Source organism: Rhododendron vialii, chromosome 10a (genome assembly GCF_030253575.1).
Source record: "Rhododendron vialii isolate Sample 1 chromosome 10a, ASM3025357v1".
NCBI classification, from domain to species: domain Eukaryota; kingdom Viridiplantae; phylum Streptophyta; class Magnoliopsida; order Ericales; family Ericaceae; genus Rhododendron; species Rhododendron vialii.
The window spans coordinates 39,478,941-39,506,367 of NC_080566.1; the positions used below are offsets into that span (position 1 = coordinate 39,478,941).

Here is a 27,427-nt window from a genome sequence, read left to right on the forward strand (position 1 = left end):
CTTTCTTTGTGCGTAAGAATCTACGATTGAGAAATTGATGCGTCTATCTTCATCTGAATTACAGAGGGATCGATGAGAGACAGATCGAGGGAGATCTAGGAGGAGCGAGAAAAAGAGAGAGAGAGAGAGATTTCTTTCTAATGGTTAGATTGAGAAGATGTATAAAGCTTTTTCTTCTTAACAAAGCAAAGAGTGACCTAAATACCTAAAATACCAATGAAATGTCTTTTCTTCTTGACTAAGCAAAAGGGGACCTATAATACCACCGAAAAGCATTTTCTTCTTGACTAAGTAAAGGATGACCTTAAATACCTAAAATACTCTCGAAAAAGCATTTTCTTCTTGACTGAGCAAAGTAGGACCTAAAATATCCCAAAAAGTCTTCTTTTTGACTAAGCAAAGGAGGACCCAAAATATCTAAAATACCCTCGAAAAGCCTTTTCTTCTTGACTAAGCAAAATAGGATCTAAAATAACCTCAACTCAAGACATCCAAAAAATATTTGAAAGATTAAATCTACAAGGGTAATTTTGTCTTTTAACTTGGTAGCTTGGCTTGCCTTAAATTAGGGAAAAGAAAGTTTTTTTTTTTTTTTGTACTTTTAAAAAACAATATCCCTTAAATTAGGGAAAAGAAAGATTTTTTTTGTACCTCATTTTTTTCTTGACTAAGCAAAAGACCTAACACTGAAATGCCTAAAATACCCTCATATCTTAACTCCACCGTTGACAAACTATAAGGACAAATTGGAAATTTCACATTGTGGCTTGGCTAGCCATCCTACATTCTTTTAGATCTTTCAAACATGACGAAATGACAACCATATCCTTCGACTCAAACTACAAGGGTAATCCTACGAGGGGTAATTTCGTATTTTCACGGCGTGCCTTGGCTTACCATCCTATCTTCTTTTATTACAAGTGTATTGATATATATATATATTGCTCTTTCTATGTTTTAGTGTGTTTATAAAAGATTACTTTCCATTTTTGTGGCCTCTGGACAATCTTTCTTTTTTTTGTTTGATCCGCGCTTCTGGTCCATCGTTATGCTTCAACCAAAAGTCAGAGAGTAAATATTACTACTTTTAAATGCTGTAAAATTTCCATTTTTTTGGTCGCCGGTCAATCAATGGGCATGACCTGTGCATGCTGAAGAGAGAGAGAAGTAGTAGAAGAATGAGCAAGGAGGAGCTTGAAACGGTGTCGATCAAGCACATCTATCGAGAAGCGAATCGTTGTGCGGATACATTGGCAAGTGAAACACCTATTTCGGTGAGAGATTTTTATATCTACCATTGTATTCTGCTTGACCGATTCCTAGTCCTAAATTAAGGGTTGCCCCAAGCGTGGGGCGGAGACCGACGTAGTATAATATCTGGTAAGTCCGGAGTCGAATTCACAAAGACAGTGATGTGTGCTAACTAAAACTCGGGTTTAACTAATTTAATGGACTCTTAGGTAGCCACCCCTTGTCGATTGATTGGGATTTAATTAAAACCTAAAAATTGATTGTACTTTTCAAATAATTAAAAGGAGATAAAATCATAGGGTTCATAGCACTTGTAACTAATCTGGATTAACTTGCTCTGTTTGGAGTTCTTCAAAACGTTTAATTTTAGATTGAAAAAGATACCCCGCAAGATGCAAGACCCTATGGTCGCCGTATACCCATGCGCAGTGGAGAATGAGTTTTGGACCCCCATTCTTCTGTTCATATGGGCTCCGACGATGCCCGGGTTCGTCCGCGGGAAGTATTTTCCAATCGAAAATCGTTTAATTTAATAGTTTGATAAAAGGAGCAGTGCCTGAATTAGCCACGGTGTGCTAATCAACCCGCGACTCTACCTAAACGACTACTCATCACTAATCATTATGCAAGAAATAGAAGAAACCCTAATTTGATTCATGCTTCTAGTACTGGAGAAAGAAAATAAACACAGAATCTAAGTTAAACAAAAATCAATAAACAACTTTAATTAAAAACATAAATTAAAATGAGTTACCGAAGTGCAAGTAATTAAACAAAACTTAAAAACTTAACAATAACTTGGCAGTCGGCAGTTCCATTCTTCGTTTCTACCTTCCTGAAATTCCCGCAGCCAAAAAGCTGTCCCATCAGTAGGGTAACAAAAAAACTAAGAGCAGGGACAATTCGCAGGGACAATCCGCAGGGACAAACGCATTTGGATCCATTTGGATCCCGAAAAAATCTAAAAAAATATCCATAAATTTTTAAATATTATTTTATGGGGCCTGTAAAAAATCAGCTCCAGTGGATATCGGTAAATATTACTTTTGGACCAAACGCGTTTGTCCCTGCGGACTGTCCCTGCTCGTAGCAGGACCGGGTAAAACATGGGTTTTATAGGGTTTGAAAGAATTAATTACAAAGTGGCCCCTTGGATTTTGTCTAATATTGAATTAACCATCCAAAACTTCAATGCACTTCGCACTTCAATCCAAAACTTTTGCTAACTTACATCTTTACCCAAAAATCATGAAAACCAAGCTCGAGCAACCTGTAAACCTAAAAACACATAAAAAATATAAATTGACAAATATAAAAGACTAGTAAATATAATTTGGAGGGCCAAAATAAGTATATTTTGGCACTTATCATATTCCTAATTGTATTGTTAATCTACTTTATGCGGATTTGATAGTGGTTGTATACCCCTGGCTTGAAAACGCTATTTAGTCGTAGTAGTTCTTTAATGCAACGCTCAGTTACCAAAAAAAGGAAACGTACAAAGCCGTTATCCTAATTAAAGAGCTAACAGATTTTATTTGACATACACTAGCTTGATTGTGAGATATATTTTCAGTTTTTCAGCATTCGTATGGCCCCGATGAATGCTGAAAAATCAGTATGGATATGGGATTGAGTTAATTTTTTCTAACAGCCTATAAAAAGTTATTTTAAAAATAATTTATGGTTTGAATCATTTTTTGAGATTTGAAATGAGCCCCATGAAATCATCAATCATGATGCCCATTTATTGGGCACCAAACAAAAGAAGGAAGCAAGCCATGCAAACGGGGTCTTTTTTCCTTTTTTGTTTTTTTTGGTACTTTGAAATATTAAACGGAGCCTTTGCCCTTGCACCAAAATTACATAGTTTTATGGGACAACACCCATGGGACAACAGGGTCTCCGCTTCCCTATATACTCCGTATGTTATTGCTAATAATGTATCCCTATTACCATATTAGTACATTCGTCAGTTGTCAAGTATAGAAATCAAGTATAGAAATACTAGCTAGCTAGTTGTCAACTTGAGCAGGTATGCATGTGTATATAAAAGAGGAGCAGGACTACAGTCATCGCATGGATTTCGCAGTGACCGTCCACCGCACGTCTGAGTGGGCCTCAAAAAAATATAAAAAAATATTCATAAATTTTAAAATAATATTTTATGAGATACTGTAAAAAATCAGCCCCAACAGATATCGATAGATATGTTTTTTGAATTTATAGGGGCGAAACTGCAAAATTAAATAGTAAGTTTCGTGGGCCATAATTAGACGATCGAGGGATTTCTTTTCTGTCAAGCGATGAGGATTTTTCGAGGCAAGAATCCTTTATTCGATGAAGGGAAATTATATACTCCTTTAATTTAGGAAGGACACAACTTTTCAACTGCCCCAAAAAGCGATTGCACTCTCAGGTTGAGGTTTTTGTGGGCCTTTTTTAGATTCACAAGAATAATAGTAATTAAGAACTGTTCATTTTCTAGCTATCGTTCATGATATCAAAAATCATGTTGATTGTGTGTAAGTAAATGCTATAATTTTGGATAAATGGATCATGATTTAGTATGTTTAACATATTTCTTGTAAAGATGAATCGCTTCTGAAATTATAGTTATTGATATCTGATGAATCTTATTTTTTAAAAGATTAATGTTCTCAAAGAAGTTTAAAAAAATGAGCTATTTCGATCATTTTTGTGGACCTATTAAAGGCTCAACTTGAAGAGCTATTCCAAAAATCAGCGAGATCCGCTCACTTCTCCACTGACTCAAAGTTGCGTTTTCCGTGTTTTATTTTTATTTTTATAGCAAGCCGATTTTGGAGTGCAGGAAAGCCATGTCCATTATTCAACAATGGTTTTGCGAACCTCCGCCCACTAGGTGGAAGATAATATACACATAATTCAAAGCAAGTTCGAATATCAATGCATATCTTACGGATATTAATACACTTTCACAAGTATCAATACACCTTTATCGGATATCAATGCTCATTTTTATCTATTATCTTACCCCTTTGGACAGATGTTAGAATAATCCATTCAATAATAGGCTTCCATAATATATGTCACCGTAACATTTTGTTTTTTATTTTTGATAGGCAAAGAAAATTTTATTAAAAACTCGATAATGGTACATCGAGAAAGGAAATAGCAAGCATCATTGAGAGAAGAAATTCAATCCAATCATGTGCAGGCCAGCAATCCAAAGGAGAGAAAGAGAAGGCCAACCATAAGTTGGAAAATAAAAAAAGAACAATTAAAATCAATCAAATTTTTTGTCTTCTGATGTCATCCAAATGACTCTTGAAGTCTTCAATAGAATAGGCAGTAAGATTACACCACCCTTTGACCCAAAAAGCTACTCTGAATTACACCTCCCTTCTGATGCCATCCATGGGATTCAATACTTGACTGAAAAGGGTACATTAATTGCTCTAGGAGTATTAATATTTAATCACTTTGAAGGCACCAGAGCTAACTACTGTGTTTAGAGAAATTAGATGGTGGGATATTAACATCATGTGGTCCTAATCAGTGTTGTCCAAATCTCTTACTATTAAAAAACGTTTCTTCCAATTCAATATGTCTAGAGGTTGAATTAATAGGTACTCCTAAACACATCTTATATATTAAAGGAAGCGTCAGGTTTTAAATTGGTAGATGATAATAGATATTTGATAGGGGTCCATGCACTTGTATTGTGTTTTGTTCGTGAGAATATGAATGAAAATTTTTATATTTTGATAGTTGATGAACTTGATTTTTGATAAGATTCATGTTCTCACCAACCTAGTATCCAAAAACGAATAATTCTAATTATTGTTATAGGGCAAAAAAAACTCACCAAAAGGCTCAACCTAAAGGTAAAGTCTCGATCCATTATGGACTGCAAGAAAGCCACGTCCATTATTCGTTCATTCATGGAATTCACTACTATGTGACCGAAAAGGGTACATTAATTGCTTTTGGAGCACTAAATATTTAATCACTTTAAAGGCACAAGAGCTCACCCCTTTAAGGGGTTGTTCTTTTAAAAAAGTCACTGGCTTTCCCGCAAAAAATGAGTTAAATAAAGCCACATAAAGATAAAAATAAGCCAATAAGCCATTTTTTTCGTCTTTATTCAAAAAATATTGGATTTCGATCAAAATTTTATACTCTTTAAATTCCTCTTATCATGATGATGCAATAATCTCCAAAAAAATGAGGATAAGCCAAGTGATACGAAAAAATTTGAATAAGAACAAAAAATAAGCCACTTTGGCTTATTTGTCCAAACACCCTGGCACAATTAGAGCATTAAATATTTAATCATACATAATTTATGATTAGATACGTGTAGAAGTTAAATAAATCTGTATTGCTAAACATACGGCATGTATCAAATAAGTAGATATTACGATGAGTATAGATTTACGGTACATTACTATCTTATGGTTCATTACCTTTAGAAGTACCACCGATACGAACTTCGAAACCTATCTTATTTAATGCAAATATATTTTCTTAACCTATCTTACTTAAAGTAAATTTTTTCACCATACTAATAAGAGTATACGACCCATAATGCAATATGTGACACATGTTACGGCAAATTACCGTTACTAGACTATATTATATGCATGGTTGAAGACGTGAAATTTTAAATGGGATTTATTTTTATAAAAGCATCTCAATATGATGAATAAAATGAAGAAAAAAATAACAATAGGCAATGGAAGCTTGGAGGGAGAAGAGGTGGTTGAATTGTGCAAGATTAGGATTTTAAGTTGGGGGGATAGCTGCAGCAGACATTAAGGAAAATTCGGTTACGGATTGTGTTAGATGTCTTGATGGAGTAAGGAGATTGAAGATGAGGAAGAAAAAAAATACCAATAGGAGTACCGTAGCATTGAAAGCTTAATTGGAAATATGCAAGCAAGAGATGAAGAGTTTTTTATTTCCTCCTGATGTACAGTATTTTGCTATTTAGATGTTGTATTATTCGTATGGCCGGATTGGTGTCTTAATTATCAACTTTGTTTGGAGAGTGATGAACACAAGATTAGTCGGGTGTTATTTTTCCTCCCTCCGTATTAATTAGTTTGTTGTAATTCTTATTCAAGTGAATAAGATTCTTCGTTCTTATCCAAAGAAAAAAACATGCATCATGTTAAGACAACTTTTTTTTTTTTTTTTGATCGGCAAAAAGAGAAAAACATGCATCATGTTAAGACAACCTTTTATTAAAACATGCATCATGTTAAGACAACCTTAGTCGATCGTAGACTCCTAATTAATCAGCTCCGCAAGTGTGTCAACTGCAGTGTCACCACTTGCATTCATCTGATCTATCTTCCTTGATAATTATTTTAATCGACTATATATATACTTGGAATTATCTTATCTGGATCTACTAGTGCAAAAATGCACCAAGAAATCACATCTTAGCCAACCGACAGTAGCACATTGATAAGGTTGAAGAGGCAGGTTATAAACATAATATTAATTGGCGAAAACGTGATTGCATTAGTCATTTCTGGTAATAATTTATGGAGTAATAATCAGTCGTGAGTTTTCCTTAAAGAAGGATCAAAGAATTAAGTATGGTTGTATTGCCGATTAAAAAAAAAAAAAAAAAACTAAGTATAGTTATATTATGAACCCCAGAGAGTTTGGCCAAGTGGTTGTGAATACTTGTGAGAAAGCGATAAGTGTTTCTCCATGAGGTTACAAGTTTCATTTTCACGGAGGCCAAACATTCCAAATCTTGTGTCATTGGGGGTTATGTCTGGTCGTTATCTTTAGAATCTCGAAATTAGTCGAAGTGCACGCAAGCTGGCTCGGACATCTGGTTATGAAAAAAGAAAGCATAATTGTATTATGGTACGTACGTAGTGGCCTCTAACATCATGTATAGTCACTGTGACCTCACCCAAACCAAATAGTAATATTATAGTAGTAGATAGATACATGATGTAATTAGCGATAGCCCTCTCTGCATTAGTTTTGTGGTGTTTTGTTTTTGGAAAATGCTTTTTCACATCATTAATTGTTGAAATCCATTTGCATAATTGGAGTAATTGGGACTAGAATTAGGGGATCCAAGGGTAACTGTGGATTTGAGCCGCATGGGAACACTAATTAATCTTCACCCATTTTAGTGGGGTGGAAACATCGATCATCTCGCCCTTCTTCTTTTTTTTTTTTACTTTCTTTAAATAATTCCCCAATGTGTGGGGAGGTAATTACACTTCAAAACTAATGGACATCCTCAGGACTTGTTTGGATATCGATCGCACTCATTTCTTTGCACCCTTTTAAGAGAAAATAGGAAAGGGTCCTAACTTTCAAGTTTTCTAAGGGGGTGGTTGTGCCTGACGTTGTATTATGCATATACTTACGCAATTTTTTTTTATTCCGTGTGTTTGGGAGGTAATTATGAGATCATTTTGTACGTAGAAATGCATGTTGAAAAATGAAATGTAAAATAAAAAATTTGAAAATCAATTTCAGATGAGCTTTTTGGATTCTCTCTACAACTTTACACATGCACCATCTTTTCTCTAGCAAAATCTGTTGTGCAAATTATTATCCAAATCCCATCACAAACTCGTATTAAAACCAAAAAAAAAAAAAAAAATCTATACTCTTACCATTTACACACCAGAGTCTAAAAAATGCTTGACTCGCAGACACCAAGTAAATCAAAACCGTGCGAAGTGAATTAGAGCTTTTGTTGAGTGTTTAAATGAACTAGCAATAGCAGAACTCAATATATTGGGTAACTTTCAAGAAGAAATGCATTGGTTCATTCCGGGTTTTGGATATGTTGCTATTTTCAGATAAAAGAAGAAAAAAGAAAAAGATCTGTTACGGTTAATTTAACAAGCTAGCCAGGATATTTCAAGCGGTGATGCTATTGTGATTCAATTATATATGTGTGTATGTATAAGTAAATATTAAGACCAGTACTAGCAGCTGGATCATGCATGTATGAGATTGGCTATAAAGGTCAAATGGCATATGCGCGCAGATGGCTCTGATCAACTCCACTAACACCAAACCACCATAGCTACATATATATGAGTCACGACAATTCAGCGACGGGCTTGTCACCGGTAGGACTAGAGGCTCTTCCTTTCATATTTGAAGATCGACCTTTAATTTGTCAACTCACCAAGTAGTAGAATAGAGACCATTAAATTAAGAAACACCGTAAAAAGACCAGTTGGCATGATGGTTATTAAGGTTACGTACGTACTGGCTTCAGTCAAAGTCTAGCTAGCACCGTTTATGTCATTAAAAAAACGCAACCAACCCTCCCTATAAGAAATTGAGAATAAATAGCTAGTATTAAATTCACCAATTCTGGACTTTGGACCAAGAGCAAATATATACACAAATCCAGTTAATTTGCTTGTACGGCCTTGTTTTTCAATCGACCACTTTAATTTTTGTATCTAGAACTGTTTTTTTTTTTTTTATTATCTTATTATGTATGTATGAAATGAAAGTAAGTACAATTTTGACATTAATTAGCACAATATATAAATTCTATATTAGTACGTGTTAGCCAATATGATCGATCACCTAGCATTTTTTGATGAGCAAAAGAAATATTATATTTTAACAAGAAGAAGACTATAATTTATACAAGATACAAGGACACGGCATCATCCCACTAAAAAAATATAAATATTTCTTGAGAAAATTAATGTGATCTTGAAAAATGCAAACAATTAAAACAACTCTAGTTGATCGCGTCAGGTTGTGAATAGGTCAATTTGTTGAAAATGGTAGAGCTTAGCAAAATGGGTCCACAATATTGGTCAATGTGTTTGAATTTTATTATAGGACCGATTAGCTTTTATATATATATATATAAGCAATTAAGTTCCGGCATGTCGGCAACCTTTAATTAATTCTTACAAGTTACAACCTATATATCCACCTTTAATTAATTAAGCAAATCAATGACAGAAAATGAAGAAGAGAAAGGAATTAACGTGCGGCGTCACGGACCCAGAAGAGGCTAGCTAGGCCTTTAATATGCATGATGCATCTGCTCAAATATAGCATTAATTCCAAGAGCTAGCTAAAGTACCCAATTCATATATCATATCATACTACTATAAATTAAGCAAGGTTGTCCAGCTCCAGCCCATACATATATGGTCATCCAGTGTCAATCGGGTTCACTACTCTGCATGACCCATTAAAATAAGGCTAAGGCCTATTGCTGAAGCATAATGCTTCTGCAATATATATAATGCTCTTTGATAAGGCCTATTAGTAGGCCTTAAACAAGAACGGTAAGAACATCTCCTATCCAAGTCTTTATTTTGAAGAATCAAAACAAGTTTCATCCTACCTGTACCATTCAATTTAATACAACAAATGCACGGTGGGGCCACAATGTTAGTGGCAAAAATCCAAATGGTTTTCACATGGCAGAGAGAATTTAAACTCTTACAAAATAAGGTTGTGCATTGTTAAGGAAATAATGTCCCACATTGCTTAGGAGTAGAATGGGTGATCACTTAATAATATTTGGGACCTCTCCACTCATGGCCAATTGGTTTTGAGATGGATATAAAGTTTCTACATGATATCAGAGCGGGGCTCGTTCTACCCCACATTTTAAAAATTTACAATCCACATCCCACGATGACAGACCAGCAAAAAAAGGTTGTACGATGATAGGATCCAAAAGTGGCCACACATGACAGACCTCAAACGCGGCTGCACGTGAGGGGGGATGTTAAGGAAATAATGTCCCACATTGCTTAGGAGTGGAATGAGTGATCACTTAATAATATTTGGGACCTCTCCACTCATGACCAATTGGTTTTGAGATGAATATAAAGTTTCTACATACATCAAGGAAAATGAGTTTAAATTTTGTTCACCTTAGGGGTTTCCTGATAAGCCCTCAATAGTATAATTAAATGGGGCTTATCCTCTCATTTTATCACACACACACACACACACATATTTGCTTGATTTGATTGATATTGCGCAAATGTGTCTTTTGGTAAATTAACTCAGATTAAATCATCTCTCAGCAATTTACCTATCTACTTTATGTCTTTGTTCAAAATGCCTATCGCTGTGGCCAAGTCAATTGAGAAAATTCAAAGGCAATTCTTTTGGGGAGACACATTGGAGAAAAAGAAGTTACACTTGGTAAAATGGAGCTGCTAGACGAAAAGCAAGAAAATGGGTGGTTTAGGTATCAAGAAACTTCAGGATCACAACTTATCTCTCCTTGCAAAATGGTGGTGGAGATTCTACAAGGAGAAAGGAGCTTTATGGCATAAGGTGATCTCTATGAAGTACGGGTTGGATAATCGTGAATGGTTACCGCAGCTCCCAGAGCCTTCAAGATCGTCAACTGTTTGGAAAGATATATGTTCAGTGGGTGATATCTCTTTGGAGTTTGGCAAGTGCCTTCATGACGGTTTCAAGATTGAGGTCAAATCGGGCAACCTAGCAAAATTCTAGGAGCAAAAGTGGCTTGGGGAGGCTCCTCTTAGCAGCCAATATCCTAGACTTTATGCGGCATCCTTACAACAAGATACCAGAATTGCTGACATAGGACAGAGCTCAACACTTGGCTAGTGGCCACTTAGTTTCAGATGGGAATTATTCGATAGGGAGAAGGCGAGTTTGCTTCAGTTACAACACAAGCTGGCAGAGATCAACTTAGTAAGGGATCTAGATGACATGTTACTTTGGACCAAGGACAAGAGCAATTCTTTCTCAGTAGGATCAGCCTACACCAAATGGGAGGAACTCAATTGTAATGAAGATTCAAATCTTCACCGTATTTGGAAGAACCTCTCCCCCCCCTAAGGGGGAGGTGTTTGTTTGGATGGCGGCTCAAGACAAAATTGCTTCGAGATTTGTTTTGGCGAGTAGAGGATTAATTTTTGATGAAGGGGCGCAAGACTGCCCCCTTTGTGCAGAGACTTGCGAAACCCCAAGACACCTACTACTCCACTGCAGATTCTCATGGGAAGTGTGGACGGATATATTGAGATGGTGGGGCATTCTCTGAATCTGTCTTCCAACAATCATGGACTTCATAGCAATGTGGTTTAACAACTCTTGCAAAAACAAGGTTGTCCAGCTCATATATCATACTACTATAAAGCAAGGTTGTCCAGCTCTAGCCCATATATATATGGCCATCCAGTGTCAATCGGGCACACTACTAGATCTGCATGACCCATTAAAATAAGGCTAAGGCCTATTGCTGAAGCATAATGCTTCTGCAATATATATAATGCTCTTTCATAAGGCCTATTAGTAGGCCTTAAACAAGAACGGTAATAGCATCTTCTACCCAAGTCTTTATTTTGAAGAATCAAAACCCGTTTCATCCTATATGTACCATTCAATTTAATACAACAAACGTATGGTGGGGCCACAATGTTAGTGGCAAAAATCCAAATGGTTGTCGCATCTGGCAGAGAGAATTTAAACTCTTACAACATAAGGTTGTGGATCAAGAAAAATGAGTTTAACTTTTGTCCACCTTAGGGGGTTTCCTGATAAGCCCTCAATAGTATAAATAAATGGGGCTTATCCTCTCATTTTATCTCACACACACACACATACTTGCTTGATTTTTTTTTTAATTATATTTGCTTGATTTGATTGATATTGCTCAAATATGTGTCTTTTGGTAGTTATAAATTACTTGGAAGTAAGGCGCATTCAGAAGCTTTGGATGGCTCCAAAGTGTGTCAAAGGACCCGAGACCATGTGGCACTCCGTCACCGAGTCCAAAGAGTCATAGGAAGCGTTGAAGGGCACTCGCGACGGCAAAGAATCAAGAGAACAAGACAAGATCAAACTGCCAAGAATATGGGGGTGGTGGCGACATAGGCAAAGGATGGGGTTGGGGAGGGGGAGGAGGAGGAGGTGTTGGTGGTGGAAACCAACAAGGTGGATGTTGGGGGTGGGGATGTGGTGCCGTTGGGCCACGAAACTCAGATGGAGCGAGAGGTTGATCGTGCTAGTACAAAATTAAGTACTCCCACGAACGGCGACAATATATTGGAAAGTTACCTATTTTATGTACATTCCTTGGTCATTTTGTTGTTTGTTTTTTCGGTCATGTCGTCTCACTTGTAATTGTGGTTGTATTAGCTTGCTTGCTTGATTTATGAGTATTACTGTATTAAAATTGCCATGGATTTACTTAATTACTGAGTGCCACAACAACGCATGGCCCTTCTACTTGATCTCTGTAAAGTATGAGAGAGAAAAATATTTCAATATTGAATTGTGTTTCACTATACAATAAGCCCTCTATTTATACAGGAGAGGGAGCCTAATTGTGAAAAGAAATCATACTAATAATATGGAAGAAAATCATCCTAATTAAAATCAAATCACTATCTCAATATCACGATATCATTTATTATATTTATTCTAACAATCTTTACACGAGTCCAAGTCATGTTAACATTTTACTACTTTCTACTATATTGTATGGATACATTTATTTTGTCTCTTTCTCTTTTGCGATCAACCCCTTGAAGATTTCTTGTGAAATGTGTTCTCTAACTTCTCTTATATAGTACTTTGGTTATTCATCTTTCTTCTACATTTTTACATCTCTTTGCTCTCGTTTTGTACTGCGTATTGTGGAATATTTTTATTCTTCTGCCATGGTTTATATGTAATACAGATACTAATAGGTATGCCTCTTACAGTGTATGCCTCTTACAGTCTTACGTACGAAATTCATAAATATATATATATATATATATATAGGCTTGGAAATGGGCTAGGGTTGGGTGACTAAAGCCCAAGAAGACCGGACTGAACATGGGATGGGCCGGATGGCCTCATGCATGCTGGGCAAATGCCGAAGCATTAGAAAATAGAAAGTTTATGCTCTTATACTTTTTTTTTTTTTTTCCTTTAGAGTTCTGAAATTTAGTTAAACTAAAAAGAAACAAACGTAGAAGTATAGAAAGAAGCTTAATATTGAAATGTTGCAGCATATTCTCTTCCGAAACTGTTTAACCAATAATAACAATGGCTTTGTTCGTTTTTCAATTTAACTTTGTTTTATTTTGTTTTCTAATCATTATCCTATTTTTTCTTCAATCATTACTTTATTTCTTCAATTATTACTTTCATTTTTCTCTCTATCTCTGTCTACTCATTACCCCTCTCTTCAATCATTATCTTATTTTTCTCTCCAATCATTACTATATTTCTCTCTCCACTCACTGCCATAATTAAAATACCCAAAGATGGAAACCAAACAAAGCCAATACTCTTTCTATCTTCTTGGAGATAATGACCACCATATTATATTATATACTGGGGAAGTGCTACAATACACACCCCTTATTTGGGTGTGTATCATATGTACCCTTATTAAAACACACTAAAATGTTATGATTCTCAAAATGTTATGAATCTATTGCTAAAAAGTTACGAATCATATTGATAAAAAGTTACGAATTTTTAGTATAAAAGTTACGATACGAAATAAAATGTTATGAATGACCGGTCCTACAAGGAATTTTTTATGAGGTGGCACAATATGAACTACACAATAAATGTATATGATACACACTTTAAAAGGGTGTGTATTGAAGACTTTCCCTTTATTATACTGTAGCACTTTCATGAAGGTAGAGCCCATTAAGTTGTGATCAAAAGACAAATCCAATCCAAGTCAAAGGATTAGGTGGGGTGAGTGCGAGCATAGATCAACTGCATGTGCTACTGCATGTGAATGTATAACAGGGTAAGAGATGGATGGGTCACTTTCTGTCAATTTTGCCAGAGAGAGAGAGAGAGTCCGAACTTACTAAAAAGGTACATGCAGGTGCTCAATTTGGATCTTATGCGTTTGTAACATGCATGGTATATACAGATGTCTTCTTTTTTTCGTACACATTAGTGGAGTTAAAAAGGCGTTAGTTACCAACTTATAATTTGACATTTCTCCATGTACGCGACCTCCAGATATATTCCCTTAAAAGCTAAATGGTATAACAACCAGTTGCGGTACGTAAGAGCCACATCTAAATATGTTTTCTAATAAAACATCTCATATCCATCGATAACAATTATCAAAAAAAAAAAACATAGATGCATAACCGTTGTAATTAAAAGTAAGGAACATGCTAAGAGTATCATTAACTTGGATCCTCAAGTATCCATGAATCCTTTGTAGGAAATTTATCTTGCCTTTAGAAAACCAATGAAAGGTCATCTCTTGAATGGGGGAGATTAATATACGATACGCCTCAAGATCCATTGATCTCCAAGCAAAAGTAAGGAATCACTCGCCAACCTCAAGAGATTGACTTCGTTGGCCGGTTTAATAGTACTTGTCCAATAAAAAAAGGAAAGTGACCGGGTGTAATGATGGGAATTTGTTAGTTGTTCCGCCCATATAAAAGTTGGTTTGCAATTAAAATAGGAGAAAACAAGTAAGGATCGATGTGATAGAATTAAAACGATCCCCCAAAACTTGGCAGATGATAACAATGCATCCTTTCCCGAAAGCGCATTAATCCTCATAACCTATGTACCTTTCGAATATAATAATAACCATTTTATAAATATTAATAAATGTAAAAGTAATACCTAGATGTTGATTTAAATTGGATTTTTCTGGAATACTTGAATGATTTTACTTCTACTCCTGGTCTTATATGTTTCTTGATTAAGTGGTTAGTGTGGGGGTATATTTCAAACGAGTACTACTATGAGTACATATGGTATGTACATATCATGCACATATGAGATTTGTGGGGCCCATCTCGGGTCCTACAGAGATAATTCGAACAGTCCATTATTTTTAAAATATTTTTTATGGAGCCCTGTAAAAAATCAGCTCAACCCGATATCGGTATGGATTTTTCTTGAATTTCACTACAAGAAAAATGAAAATTGGCGAATAAAAGTGGCGACGAAATTTAATTTCATCACTAAATGAGTATATTTGGTGACGAAAAAATATATTCGTCACTGTTTTGACAACTTCCGTAACAAAATAATTTCGTCACCAATTATACCTGTTTAGCGACGAAAAAAAAAGATTCATCACCAAAGGTACCCATTTGGCGACGAAATATATTTTTCGTTGCCGAAAGCTTAAAAAATGTGATGAAATTATTTTTCGTCGCCAAAGATAATCATTTGGTGACGACAAATATATTTCGTCAACAAATGCTTAACTTTGGTGACGAAAAATAATTGGAATGTTTAAATATTCATCCTCTTTATCCATGTCATGTAAGAATTCATCTTGCCCTTTTTTCATACTTATGTTTTCATCCTTTTAGTGTGTGAATTACCTTTCTTACCGTTTTCACTATGATATACATATATTATGTTATATTGCTTTCCTAATTTAGTGGGATTGGATTTGATTGTTTTTCCAATTTAGTGGGATTGGATTGGATTATTTTCCTAATTTAGTGGGATTGGATTTGATTGTTTTTCCAATTTAGTGGGATTGGATTGGATTATTTTCCTAATTCAATGGAATTTGGTAAATTTCAATATGATTGATTACTTATTTTTAGGAATATAACATGATAAGTTGATCACATATTTGCATTTTTTCTACATTCTTCGAGTTGGCCAACCAGATAACAGAAAGTCATATTTTTCATTGATCTTATTACATGGAACATGGCTAAATTACCGTAAAAAATATATAACATGATATTCAAACCGTTACATGGTTAAATTACCAAGACATTACATGGTTAAATTACTATGACGATTACTACGTGGACACGATTAATATCCCATGATTCGAACAAATATTTCATGATAAATGGTTCAAATAAACAAAAAACCATTCAATATGTGTATCGTCATGGAAACCTTTATTAATAATCATAGTAAGAATACCCAAACACGCCATAAATAAAAAAAATCAACGAACAAGACGAGAAAAAAAACATGAATAAAAAAAATCAACGAACAAGACGAGAAAAAAAACATGAATATTCAATCGCTGATTCATGGTTAATAAACCATGAATACCCAAACCATATAAACAAAAAAAAAAAAAAAACTTCAAATCACTACATCTTGAAGATTTGCTCCGGCGACAACGATAACGTCCACTTCTCCGTTAAACTTCATTGACGATAGAAGATGATTGATAGGCGAAAGGGAGGAGGGAATTGGTCGACAGCAACGGTACCGAAGGGAGATTTCTGTCGACTTCATTGATGACGACGGAGGATGATTGATCGGCGAGAGGGGGGAGGGAAACGGCGGCGATAGAGCGGAAGGCGTCGGACGACGAGTGGATCGCCGTCCACCGGAGGATGTGTGAATAGTGGCGGTTGTTTATGGAGGACGAATGGAGGACTTTGGAGAGAGAGAGAGAGAGAGAGAGATGCTTACTTATATATAATCCCACCCGAATTTTTGGGATCCATAATTTTAGGAATTAAACGGAAATCATGGGACGGGATGGGAAAGATTATGTTTTGGTCTCATTTTCTGGTATATATATATATATATATTAGTGGCACTTTTGGTATAAAAAAACAGGGTGAAATCATAACTGTTCAAAAAATGGAGGATGAATACTTAAGTTGGATAAAATTTGAGGATGGATAATTAAGCCTCCCAAAATAATTTCGTCACCATTTTAACTCTTTTAGCGACGAAAAATATATTTCGTCGTCAAATGGGTACCTTTCGTAACGAAATTTATGAATTGCGCTTTGTCACTAAATGTATTTCGGACATAACTCTTTACAAAAGAACTCCGATTGAGATAATTCAAATTGGGTTTGAACAATAACTCAATTGCCTACAACTTTTATGTTTATCAAAATTGCTAATTTTAATGTTTAAAGGTTCAAAATTACATTCGAAATATATTTTCATGTTAAACATATATGTTAATATATATTAGATATTTCAACTATTTATTGAAAATTGTGTGTAGTGTAGTTGGTCGGAATTTGTGCAAAAAACTCAAGTGACTCGGGTTCGAAACCCAATTGGAGCAAGAAATAAGAATTTTTTTCTCCATATGAAAACATCTTTTGCAACGAAAAATTTCGTCACCGATGTGACCCATCAGTGACTATTTTTTTCGTCGCCAAAAGGAATAATTGATGACAAAAAATTTTGTCATCAAAAAGCACAATAAGTGGGGAAAAAAATTTCGTTACCAATTATTCACTTTTTGGTGACGAAATATTTCGTCATCAAAAGGTACTATAGGTGACGAAAAATAGATTTCGTCACCAGGTAGGAATCCTTGACAACCTTTAGTCAACAAATTATTCGTCACCTATATTATTTGTGACGAAAAACATGCAATTTGTGACAATTTTCATTCGTCGCCCAATTGAATTTTTCTTGTAGTGTTTGTAGGAGCGAAACTGATCAGTTAAGTAATTTCACCCCTACAAATTCAAGAAAAATCCTTACCTATATCGGGTTGAGCTGATTTTTACAGAGCTCCATAAAAAAATATTTTAAAAATAATGAACGGTTCGAATCATCTTTATGGGACCCGAGGTGGACCCATAAAATCCATATGTGCATGATATGTACATGCTCATATGTACCCATGCTTTTTCCATTTCAAAATTTGCAAACCATGATTTTGTCTAATATTCCCATCAAGAAATCAAGGCGGGGCAGAGAATGAGAAGGATTGGGGGACATCGTACCATTGCCCAACACTTTTTTTTTTATCGGCAAAAAGAAATATTTTATTAATTATTAAAACAAATTACAACAAATTAAACCATTGCCCAACACTTTTTTTTTTCATCCATTAAATTTAATCTACTATATCCTAGGGTTTTGGGGAGGGGACAACATTAATTTGAGTTGGGACTCCTATTAGAGTTGTTGATTTGTCGATAAGAATTGATTTTCACACTCAACTTTTGGAATGCAAATAATAATTTATAGAATGCAAAAATCAAATGGAGTGCATATAATAATTTATAGAATGCAATATAATAATTTATAGAATGCAAAAATCAAATGGAGTGCAGATAATAATTTGGGAAAATGACAGCCCAGTACGTATTTTGATAATTAATACCCGTCAAGGACATGCTAAGAACATTTAAGAACATTTGTTAATGCTGAAAATGTCATTGAAGGGTATTAATTATCAAACATGTCCTTGACCGTCATTTTCCCTAATAATTTATAGAATGCAAAAATCAATGTCCTATTTAAGTTATGGATTTGTTTATGCATGAGAAGCCCAATCAATGTTGGACCTTAACAAGACGCTCTATAAGGCTTTGTTTGGTACTTAAAAAAAAGAAAAGAAGAGGAAAAAAAAGGAAAACTAAACTTTTTTTCCTCCTATTGTATGGTAGCTTTAGTTGGAATAAAAAGAAAAAAGAAAATAACAATTTTAAGTTTTATAAATAGTATATTCTTTCTCTCATTTTTTTCCTATTTTATTTTATTTTCCTTCCCCTTCTTTTTTAGGTTTCAAACAGTCTTAGTTGGGGAGTCCTCATTTGCACCTTAAAATTGATCGACACGGAGTATTAATTACTGCTTCCTCCGTTCCGATTTATTTATTTAATCTTGAATTTTCAACTTCTTAAGAAAACTAAATTCAATTTATTGGTTTGAAAATTTACATAATTTTATTTATTAATTTTAAAATTAGACACATTTGAGACATGTATAATTCAAAAAAGAAATAAAGGACGGAGGAGTACAAAGACAGAGAGAGGGAGGCGGAGGGGGAAGAGAGAACCGACGATGGCGAAGAGTTGGATTATTGGAAGAAAATTGTCATTAACAGCAGTATTATTTGTTGTTGTGATTGGTAGTAGTGGACCAAAACAATCCCTAGCATCAAATTCCGCGTCGGCTTTTGTTCAGAACGTCATCTACTCCAACAGGATTGCTATCTTCTCCAAATCTCATTGTCCGTATGTTTCTCTCTCTCGCGATTCTGGTTATTGTTTTTGTTGCCTTTTCTGATTAATGGAAAAACATCAGTGACCATATCTTCAGGTCAGAATATATGATGCATAATCATGGTCTCAAGAATTAGGGTTCCATTTGCTAATTCGTGTTCCTCTACCTCGCATTTACTCCTCAAGGACTTGCTTGAAGTGATGCTGTCTATGGATTCAGTTATCTGCACATTATACTGGGAGATTCCAGTGAAGTTGGTATCCAAGCCCGTATTAAGACGCAGATTAGCTCCAACGCATTCATATTTCTCAACCATAGTTGAATTCAAGATCCGAAAATGAGGTCCCATGGGATCAATCTTATATTGTCTTCCTTATCAAACAGGCCATTAAGGTCTCAGACTTCACTGCGTCACATTGAACATCTTGTCTTGTTGGTGTGTGATTCCCTTATGCAAAGTGTACAGGTTTATTTCCCTTTTATGACTCACTTTTTCCGTTCTGGTGAGTTTGCAAAGCAAAAAGGGGCAAAGTGGATAACAAAAACGAAATAGAGAAGCTCCTCTTTCCTAGCATTTACCAGTGTTCTAAAAGACGGCCTAGGTGGTACCCCGCCGCTGCGCCTAGGGTCCTAGGCGGTTGTCTAGGCGCCGGCCCGATTAATCAATCGCTAGGCGCTAGGCGGATTAGGCGGGGCTAGGAGGAGCAAGGCAGACGATTAGGCGGCTCGGCGGTGTAATTTTTTAAAATTAAGGACTAGGTGCTAGGTGGGCTAGGCGGACAATTAGGCATCTCGGAGGTGTAATTTTTTATTGGAGTGCCATATTTAATGTTTTGTTTTACTTATGTTGTTATATTTCCTCTCAAAACTTAGGGAGGGGGTAGGAGAATATTTTTAAAAAAATAAAAATAGAAAATCCGCCTAATGTCTAGGTGCCGATTAATCGGCCTAGGCGCTAGGCAGTGCCCGGCCACCCGACTGCCACCTAGCAACTTTTAGAACACTGGCATTTACAGCCCTTTGGATTGTGAGAAAGGGTGTGATAAGAAAGGGCCAAGGAGAGCCATTAAATGGTGAGATTTGGTGAGAAAAAGGAAAGAGTCAATCAGCATCCGTCCCATAGTGCTGGTCATGTATTTCATTTTGGGATTGGGATGTCCCAAAATGTTTGTCCTCCTTAAAAAGTCAAACCAATAAGTGTGTAAATTGTACACAAACCATCCCTCATTAATTATTAAAGATAGTTTTCGATGAATGAATGGAATAAGGGGTAATAATGGAAATCTGATCAAACTTTCTAGGGAGACGTGCATTAATTGCATGTCCCCTTAAAAAGTTGGATTCCCCATACATGACAAACAATATGGGACGGAGGGAGTAGTATTTTTGTACTTCTCTCTTCATTTCTCACCCAATCACTCAATTGGATTGAGTGATTTGGTGCATATCTTTTCTTTTCTCACCAAATCACTCAATCCAAAGGGGCTAATTTGATCACTTAGCTCCTAATTGTGCAAAATCTTAAACCAAGTTCAAACCACCTTCTACCACGTGCCATGAGAAGTTCCTACTGGTCTTTATTCACTAACTGTAGCAACACTTTCTGGCCACCTAAATGAGTAATCATTATTGTAGATTCACATCCCCTCCTCACGGCTGGTACTTATACTCCCTCACTATCCCTTTTGCTCATTTGCTATTCCAAGCTTCATGAACGTTGACACCTCCAATCACTTCACATTTACAGGATTTACTAGTAGTAGTACTTTGTCTCTTCCATTCTCCCTGCAAGCACTTTGACGTATGCCCACTCATCTAATTGCTTAAAGTTTGGTTTAATAAGTTTTTCCCCTTTTCTTCTTAGCCCTTTCCTCCATTACTATTGTTCCATTTGCATATTTTTGGTTCCTTCAAAACTATCCAATCAGGAAAGCTCTTTTACATATTTGTCATTTCGCTTCTACCCAACTTTGAGACCACTCCTCTTTAACGATGCTTGGAGTATTTTTACACTTCCGCTTGGGGCGCTGAGCTGATAAGTGAGTCATGACTAGGGCCGCAAACGAGTGAGTCGAGCTTCACAATGTTTAGGCTCTGCTCTGTGAAAATTGGGTCAGCTTGAGCCGAGCTGAAAATATTAAGATCGAGCTCGGCTCGGGAGAGCTCGGTATCGCGTGGCCCTTGAGGCAGGAGGGAGAGAACGGTTTGGCTCTCTTCTTATCTAACATTCCTTGTGCTCATTTTCCTCAAGTGGGTTATGTGGGTGGGATTGAAGAAAAGAGTTTTCCTTTGCGCAATTTCGTTGTTCCACATCGAAAGAGGATGGGTTGGTAGGCAAAACGCTTACCTAAAAAAACTTGTATGCCACCAGGTCATCCATCCCCATGTGAGCTGTTCACATGGAGCTGCCACTTGGCAGATTTTTCATTTTTCATGCAATTATTTTATTGCAAATATTAAAATACAAATATAAATAGTAAGTATACAGCCTAGCTCGCGAGCTCATTCGAGCTGAGCTTTTGGAAACTAGGGCTAGGCTCGTTTATTAGACAAGTTCAATAATTTGGTTCGAGCTCGTTCATTTTCCCTAAGCTAAGCTTAAATGAGCCAAAATCGAGCCGAGCTCCGCGCTGCGTGAGCAACTCAGTTCGTTTGCAGCCCTAGTCGTGACCTCTTATTACTAGGAGTCTAGGACTAGAGAGGCTTGCTATGAATGATGTCCTCGAGCAAACAAGACTACCACTTTGCAGCATCATTTTAGATCATTGGTCTAATGTGAAGATAGGTAGGATGCTATGTTACATGGATCCCCCATTTTGGGGAAGTACCACAGAACATGGGTGTGGGTGCGGAATTTGCACCTGATTCGACCAAATAAATCCGGAGAGAGAGAGAGAGAGAGAGAGAGAGAGAGAGAGAGTGTGTGTGTGTGTGTGTGTGTGTGTTTAAGAGTTTTACTCTATTATTTAGTTTAGGCCATTTGTGGGCTGGGCTAGCATTTTTATTGTATAGCCAGTAGCCACTTGTCCAAAGCTTTGCATTTCTCAACTAATGGGTTACAACTTACAAGGACATTTCAGGCCATAAAAACATATGCTTACCCTTTTACTATTTTAAATGTTTGTGCTTGAAATAAATAAAATATAAATAAGTGGGGTAATTCTAAAGGATAATTACACATATTTCTACAGATAATATAGATATCCCTTTAAATAAGCAAAAAAAATTTATATATTAGTATTCTATGTATCCCCGTATCCGTATCCAAATAATATAGATATCCCTCTATTTTCAGGCTCAAAGTGTCCCACCCTTAGATATCATATCAATAAGTCTACAGACCACAATACCAACCCCCACTCCAGCCACCAATTGTTGATGTGGCAAAAAGTGCGCCCACCAATCACTCTTTCTCCTTTGTATTTTTTCCAAACTCAGAAAGAAAAACGGGGAACAAAGAGTCTGCCCCAAATTTTGACACTCAACTTTCATGACAAAACTCTTTCTGGCCCGCTTCTCCGGCTTCATCCCCATCGTCTTCTCTAGCGTGGAAGTCAAAATTGTTGTGGCGAGTGTTCCCCATTACAAACACAAACCCTTCGGAACAAGCCTCAAAGATGAGGCACAAGGAATCCTTAGTCACATGGAGAACTTCAACATAATCCCCTTCTTTGCAACAATTCTTTTTAAAAACATATAACCAGAGCTAAAGCCAACTTCATAGATGGTGCACACAAAACATGATGACAAAGCCATTAGTTTCTTATTCAACGGTCGAAATATCGTCATTTGTAATCATGCAAATTCTCAAAACACCTGTAGAAATGATTTTGTGGAAAGCCCCAACTTTCTTTGACGTGTCTCCATCTTCTAGTGTCTCTCTCCCTCTTAATTTTGAAAAGCCCCAAATTTTTTAGAACAAAACCTAATTTTGAACCCGAACCAGCCAACCAAGGGAGAGAAGGGGTGGTTGTCGGTGGTGGCGTTGGCAGTCGAACGATCCAAAGTGGTGGAGGTGGAGGTCATCAGCGGGGGAGAGAGAGTGTTTCGGGAAGTGAGCGTTGGGTTCAACGATTTAGGAATGGACTAAGAGTTACAAAATGGTCCGATGAAATCGTTGACGAAGGGTGGCCGGTGAGTTTTATGGTGAGGGTCAAAGTTTGGGGTAGGCTCTTTGTTCCCCGTTTTTACTTCTGAGTTTGGAAAAATTACAGAGGAGAGAGAGTGATTGGTGGGCCCACTTTTTGCAACATCAACAATCGGTGGCTAGGGCGGGGGTTGGTATCGTGGTCCGTAGACTTATTGCTTAGATATACTATAACACCCCGTCCCACATCGAAAGTCTACATGGATAATCTTGGGCATATAACAAACCTTGTGGGCTACTACTAGTACCTTGGGCTTAAGCTTTTGGATCATGTGGTGTGGCTTATTGGCTTGTGGATCAAAATCAGGGTACTAGGCTAGTGGTTTGCTTGAGGCGTTATTTGTTGTATCAGAGCAAGCCATGTACACGACCATGTGGGCCTTGGGGTTTGGTTGGATTTGATTGTTGGTTTGATTTGTATTGATGATTATAGTGCTCAACCCTTCGCGAAGTCGTGAAGCTATAAGGTTGGAGAGATTATAACACCACGTCCCACATCAGAAGTTTACATGGATGATCTTGCGCATATAACAAACCTTGTGGGCTACTACTAGTACCTTGGGCTTAAGCTTTTGGGCCATGTGGTGTGGCTTATGGATTAAAATCAAAGTACGAGGCCAGTGGTCTGCTTGAGGTATTACATATACACCTGTATCCGATTCATATACCTGTGTCCCTGTAACATAGGTAGGAGGTGGTTCCATATCGACCATTCCTAAAACACTGCTCATACATCTAAAATGTCTTCACCTTTTCCTAGATGTGTTAGTGTAGTATACAAGATAGTTCAAGGAATGTGCAGTTATGCGTCCCCTCCCTCCTTTTCTTCACAGTCCAATTTTTATTCTCGTAGGAACATTTCCGTGTTAAAGAAAAATCTCCACATTTATTACCATCCCCAAAAGGAAAATGGAGTACATTCAAAAGTAAATGTTTATCACTTACCAGGAAGGACACCTCCATCTCTCAATATTTAAACTTGGCACAGGTCAATCTTACACATATTGGGACATGAGGCTGAAAGACTGTTTGAGCTACTTACTGCAGACCTGGATTAACTAGGACATCTAGTTGTTCCTTGTTGCTCCAATCCCCCCAACACGTAGAACATTGCCGGACCAGGGTCAAGAGTAGTTGGTTGCTTGCTTGATATTCATCTTGCCTCAGAGAATGTTCCAGAACTAGATCAAGTAGCAATTAGCATGTAGTACCGCGAAGATGGTTCTTGAAATTGCCAAACAGAGTTGCTCATTTGCCAATCATATCATGTACACCTTCAGTTATGATGAACTTTTGTTTCTTGCAAATTTGAAATGCATCTGCCAATTCATACTACAGATTTTGTGCGCCATGGTTTATTTGTATGATTATTATCATTTCCTTTACAAGTTTTGCATTATTTTTTGTTAATTAGCTTTATCCGAGTTGAGTTTCTCTATTGGTAAATTGCACTCAAAAGATGTCCTCATATTTTTAAGTGGATCTTTGAACCTAAAGTTCTATGGAACGAATATCAGGAAAGTTCTATTGTAGTGCACATGCGTTCACGTCATACTGGAGCCAGGATAGGCAGGATGCCTTCTTACAGTAGCAAATGCTCCGAAGCAGTTAACTGCAAGTTGAGCTACTGCATGTTGTTGCCTTCTTACATGTATGTTGGTTGTCATGAAATCAGGTATTCGGTGCATGCCAAGAGAATATTCAATGAACTACATGAGCAAGCTTTTATTGTGGAGCTTGATCTCCGAGGTACTTCTAATCCAATAGTGTTTACTTTGTCTATGCAACTGATCATTTGTCTGAAGGATATTTCTCTTTTACTTTGTGTGTCGTGTATATGTGTGTGTATTGGTTTTTCAGTATATTTTTGCTCTGCTTTGAAGTGATTCTGTGTTTGTGGTTGTGTAGACGATGGGTATAAAATTCAGGATGTTCTTCTAGAACTGGTGGGTCGACGCACTGTCCCTCAAGTATTTGTTAATGGAAAGCATGTTGGTGGCTCTGATGGTTAGTCCTTTGGTCTTAAAATATTATAATTTACTCTTCCCTGGGGATTTATACGGTTATAACTTATACCCAAACCAATGTTTTGAAAACTGGATCGGTGAGCGAACCAGAGAAGGGACCGGGTGGATGGATCATTGGTTCAACCGCGGTCAAACCGTAATCAAACCGTGATGTCATAATTATATATAAAAAATAAATAAATAGTATGTAATTGACTAAAATTAAAATATAAAAGCATATATGTGTAAAAACTGTTTGAAATGTACATATGTCTCATTTTCGAAGTGAAAGTGGAGTAAAAGGAAAGCTATTCTCTAATGATAAGTGCATTCTTCAATCCCACCTCGCTGGGGATTGAAACTTTGAGGTAATACTTGTTCCTATAAATGCCCAACATAGCTATCCTCTTTAAAGTTTAAACTACTGGTTGGGATGACTGTCCACGGGTCCCATGGGCTGGAAAGTATACGTGTTGTCAGCTCTAGCCCAAAAGTGGGAGTGATAAAGCAAGAATTAGTTCAAAGTTTTTCGCCCAGCAGTTCATCCGACCCGGGGCTCGTTCACTCAATTTGGCGGTTCAACCGTTTAAATGGTTCAACCGTTCTATTTTAACGGTTTTCAAGATTGAGGCCGGTTTTCAAATTTTAGGTTCATCAGGACTGGAGCATGGACCGGTTGACGGTCCAAACGGTTGAACCGGCTGGTCTGGTCCACTTTTTAAAACATTGACCCAAACTTCCAGTCGAAATCAAACTGTTTTCTTATTGTGTTCTTTTGCAATTCAGATCTCAGAACTGCTGTCCAGAATGGTCACTTACAGAACCTTCTTAGTCGGAGTTGATGAAATACTGTATTAATGAGAAAATCCAGTCTGTCTTTTGTTGTACAAGTGACAGAAAAATTTGGAGGTTGAAGGTAATTCATTGGGGCCACGTACGAGACTAGAAGGTAGATATTTGATGTTGGCACCTCCATGAAATCCAGAACTCCTGTTGATGTAGTGTTCGACTAGTAATCTTGTACTGTCTTTCATGGTATATGCTAATTTTAGTTTGACAAAATTAAATACATGTTGCTATTGCCATAGTTGGTCATGTTGAGGTAGGGCTGTGAAGTTTCATGGTGTTAATATCAGAACAGGTCGTCGTTGTTTGTTTTTTGTTATTATTATTATTGTTGTTTTGTTTTGAAAGAGGGTGCACGGAGGAGGTCGAAGACAATCATTTGCCTAATTATGCTGTTAAACAGTTGGTCATTTCCCTACTTGAAAAATTCTTCAAATGGAAATAGTCTTGGAATTTTATAGACCCCTCTGGAACTGCTGCTACCCACAGTGCAGTGGCATTCTTGTTGGCAAGGCCACGTGCCACACTTCCTGTCACAAGGCCATGTGCAACACTTGGGGGTGGGGGGGGGGGAACTGAAACAAGAGACTCTATGCGTTGTTGAAGCAGTGCAAGAAGCCCCACCCGTAGGTTGACAGACAGTTGAAAAGAAAGCATTAATAGAATCATGATGCCAAAGCTTTTTTATCTGTACTACTAACTGACGGTTAGGCTGTCAAAATAGAAGAGAGAGAGAGAGAGAGAGAGAGAGAGAGAGTTTTACGTTGGAGTTGGTATGGGGACGGGGATAAATGATCCTAACAGAGTAGAGTAGGAGTAGTAGTCGTCTTGTTTCTCAAATAGAGGGCATGTGACTTGTTCCGAATGCAGGAGGCACTGTAGAGTCGAGGCTAGGCCCACAATGATAATAATAGTAGGATTACTATTTTTTTGAAGGAGAGCAAGAGGATAATTTCACCTATCAAATTTATCTAGGCAATTGCTGACTAGGGAGAGGTAGAATGAACCCTTTAAACACACATACAAATCCAAACTCTCAATGTAGGAGTCAGCCCAACTGACGCAGACCCAGGAGTACTATACTTTACATGTTTCCTCACATGCATATATGCCCCCAGGCCAGGTGACAACAAGCCTCATCTACCAACGGCTGCCTTCATTTCAATTGCTACAGAAACCCTCATAGACATTTTCAATATCATTCTTTAGAGAGGCCTACTACGACCCCGTTCCAGAAACCTTCTTAAAAAATAAGCAGCTTATT

The 27,427-nt window shown here is 36.8% G+C and overlaps 1 protein-coding gene and 1 long non-coding RNA gene across 2 annotated transcripts; both read left to right on the plus strand.

Annotated features, from left to right (window-relative positions):
* The first annotated feature begins 18,731 nt into the window (after positions 1–18,731).
* Positions 18,732–26,485, plus strand: LOC131304259 (monothiol glutaredoxin-S6). The gene is made up of 4 exons (XM_058331439.1): positions 18,732–19,175; positions 24,987–25,060; positions 25,220–25,318; positions 26,104–26,485. Exons 1-4 carry the CDS (start codon positions 19,003–19,005, stop codon positions 26,157–26,159), a joined length of 402 nt encoding a protein of 133 aa, XP_058187422.1. The 5' UTR covers positions 18,732–19,002; the 3' UTR covers positions 26,160–26,485.
* On the plus strand, positions 19,186–22,047 carry LOC131304260 (uncharacterized). Its single transcript, XR_009192338.1, has 2 exons — positions 19,186–19,622; positions 19,682–22,047. It is a non-coding gene; the product is annotated as an uncharacterized LOC131304260 (long non-coding RNA).
* Positions 26,486–27,427: the final 942 nt, after the last annotated feature.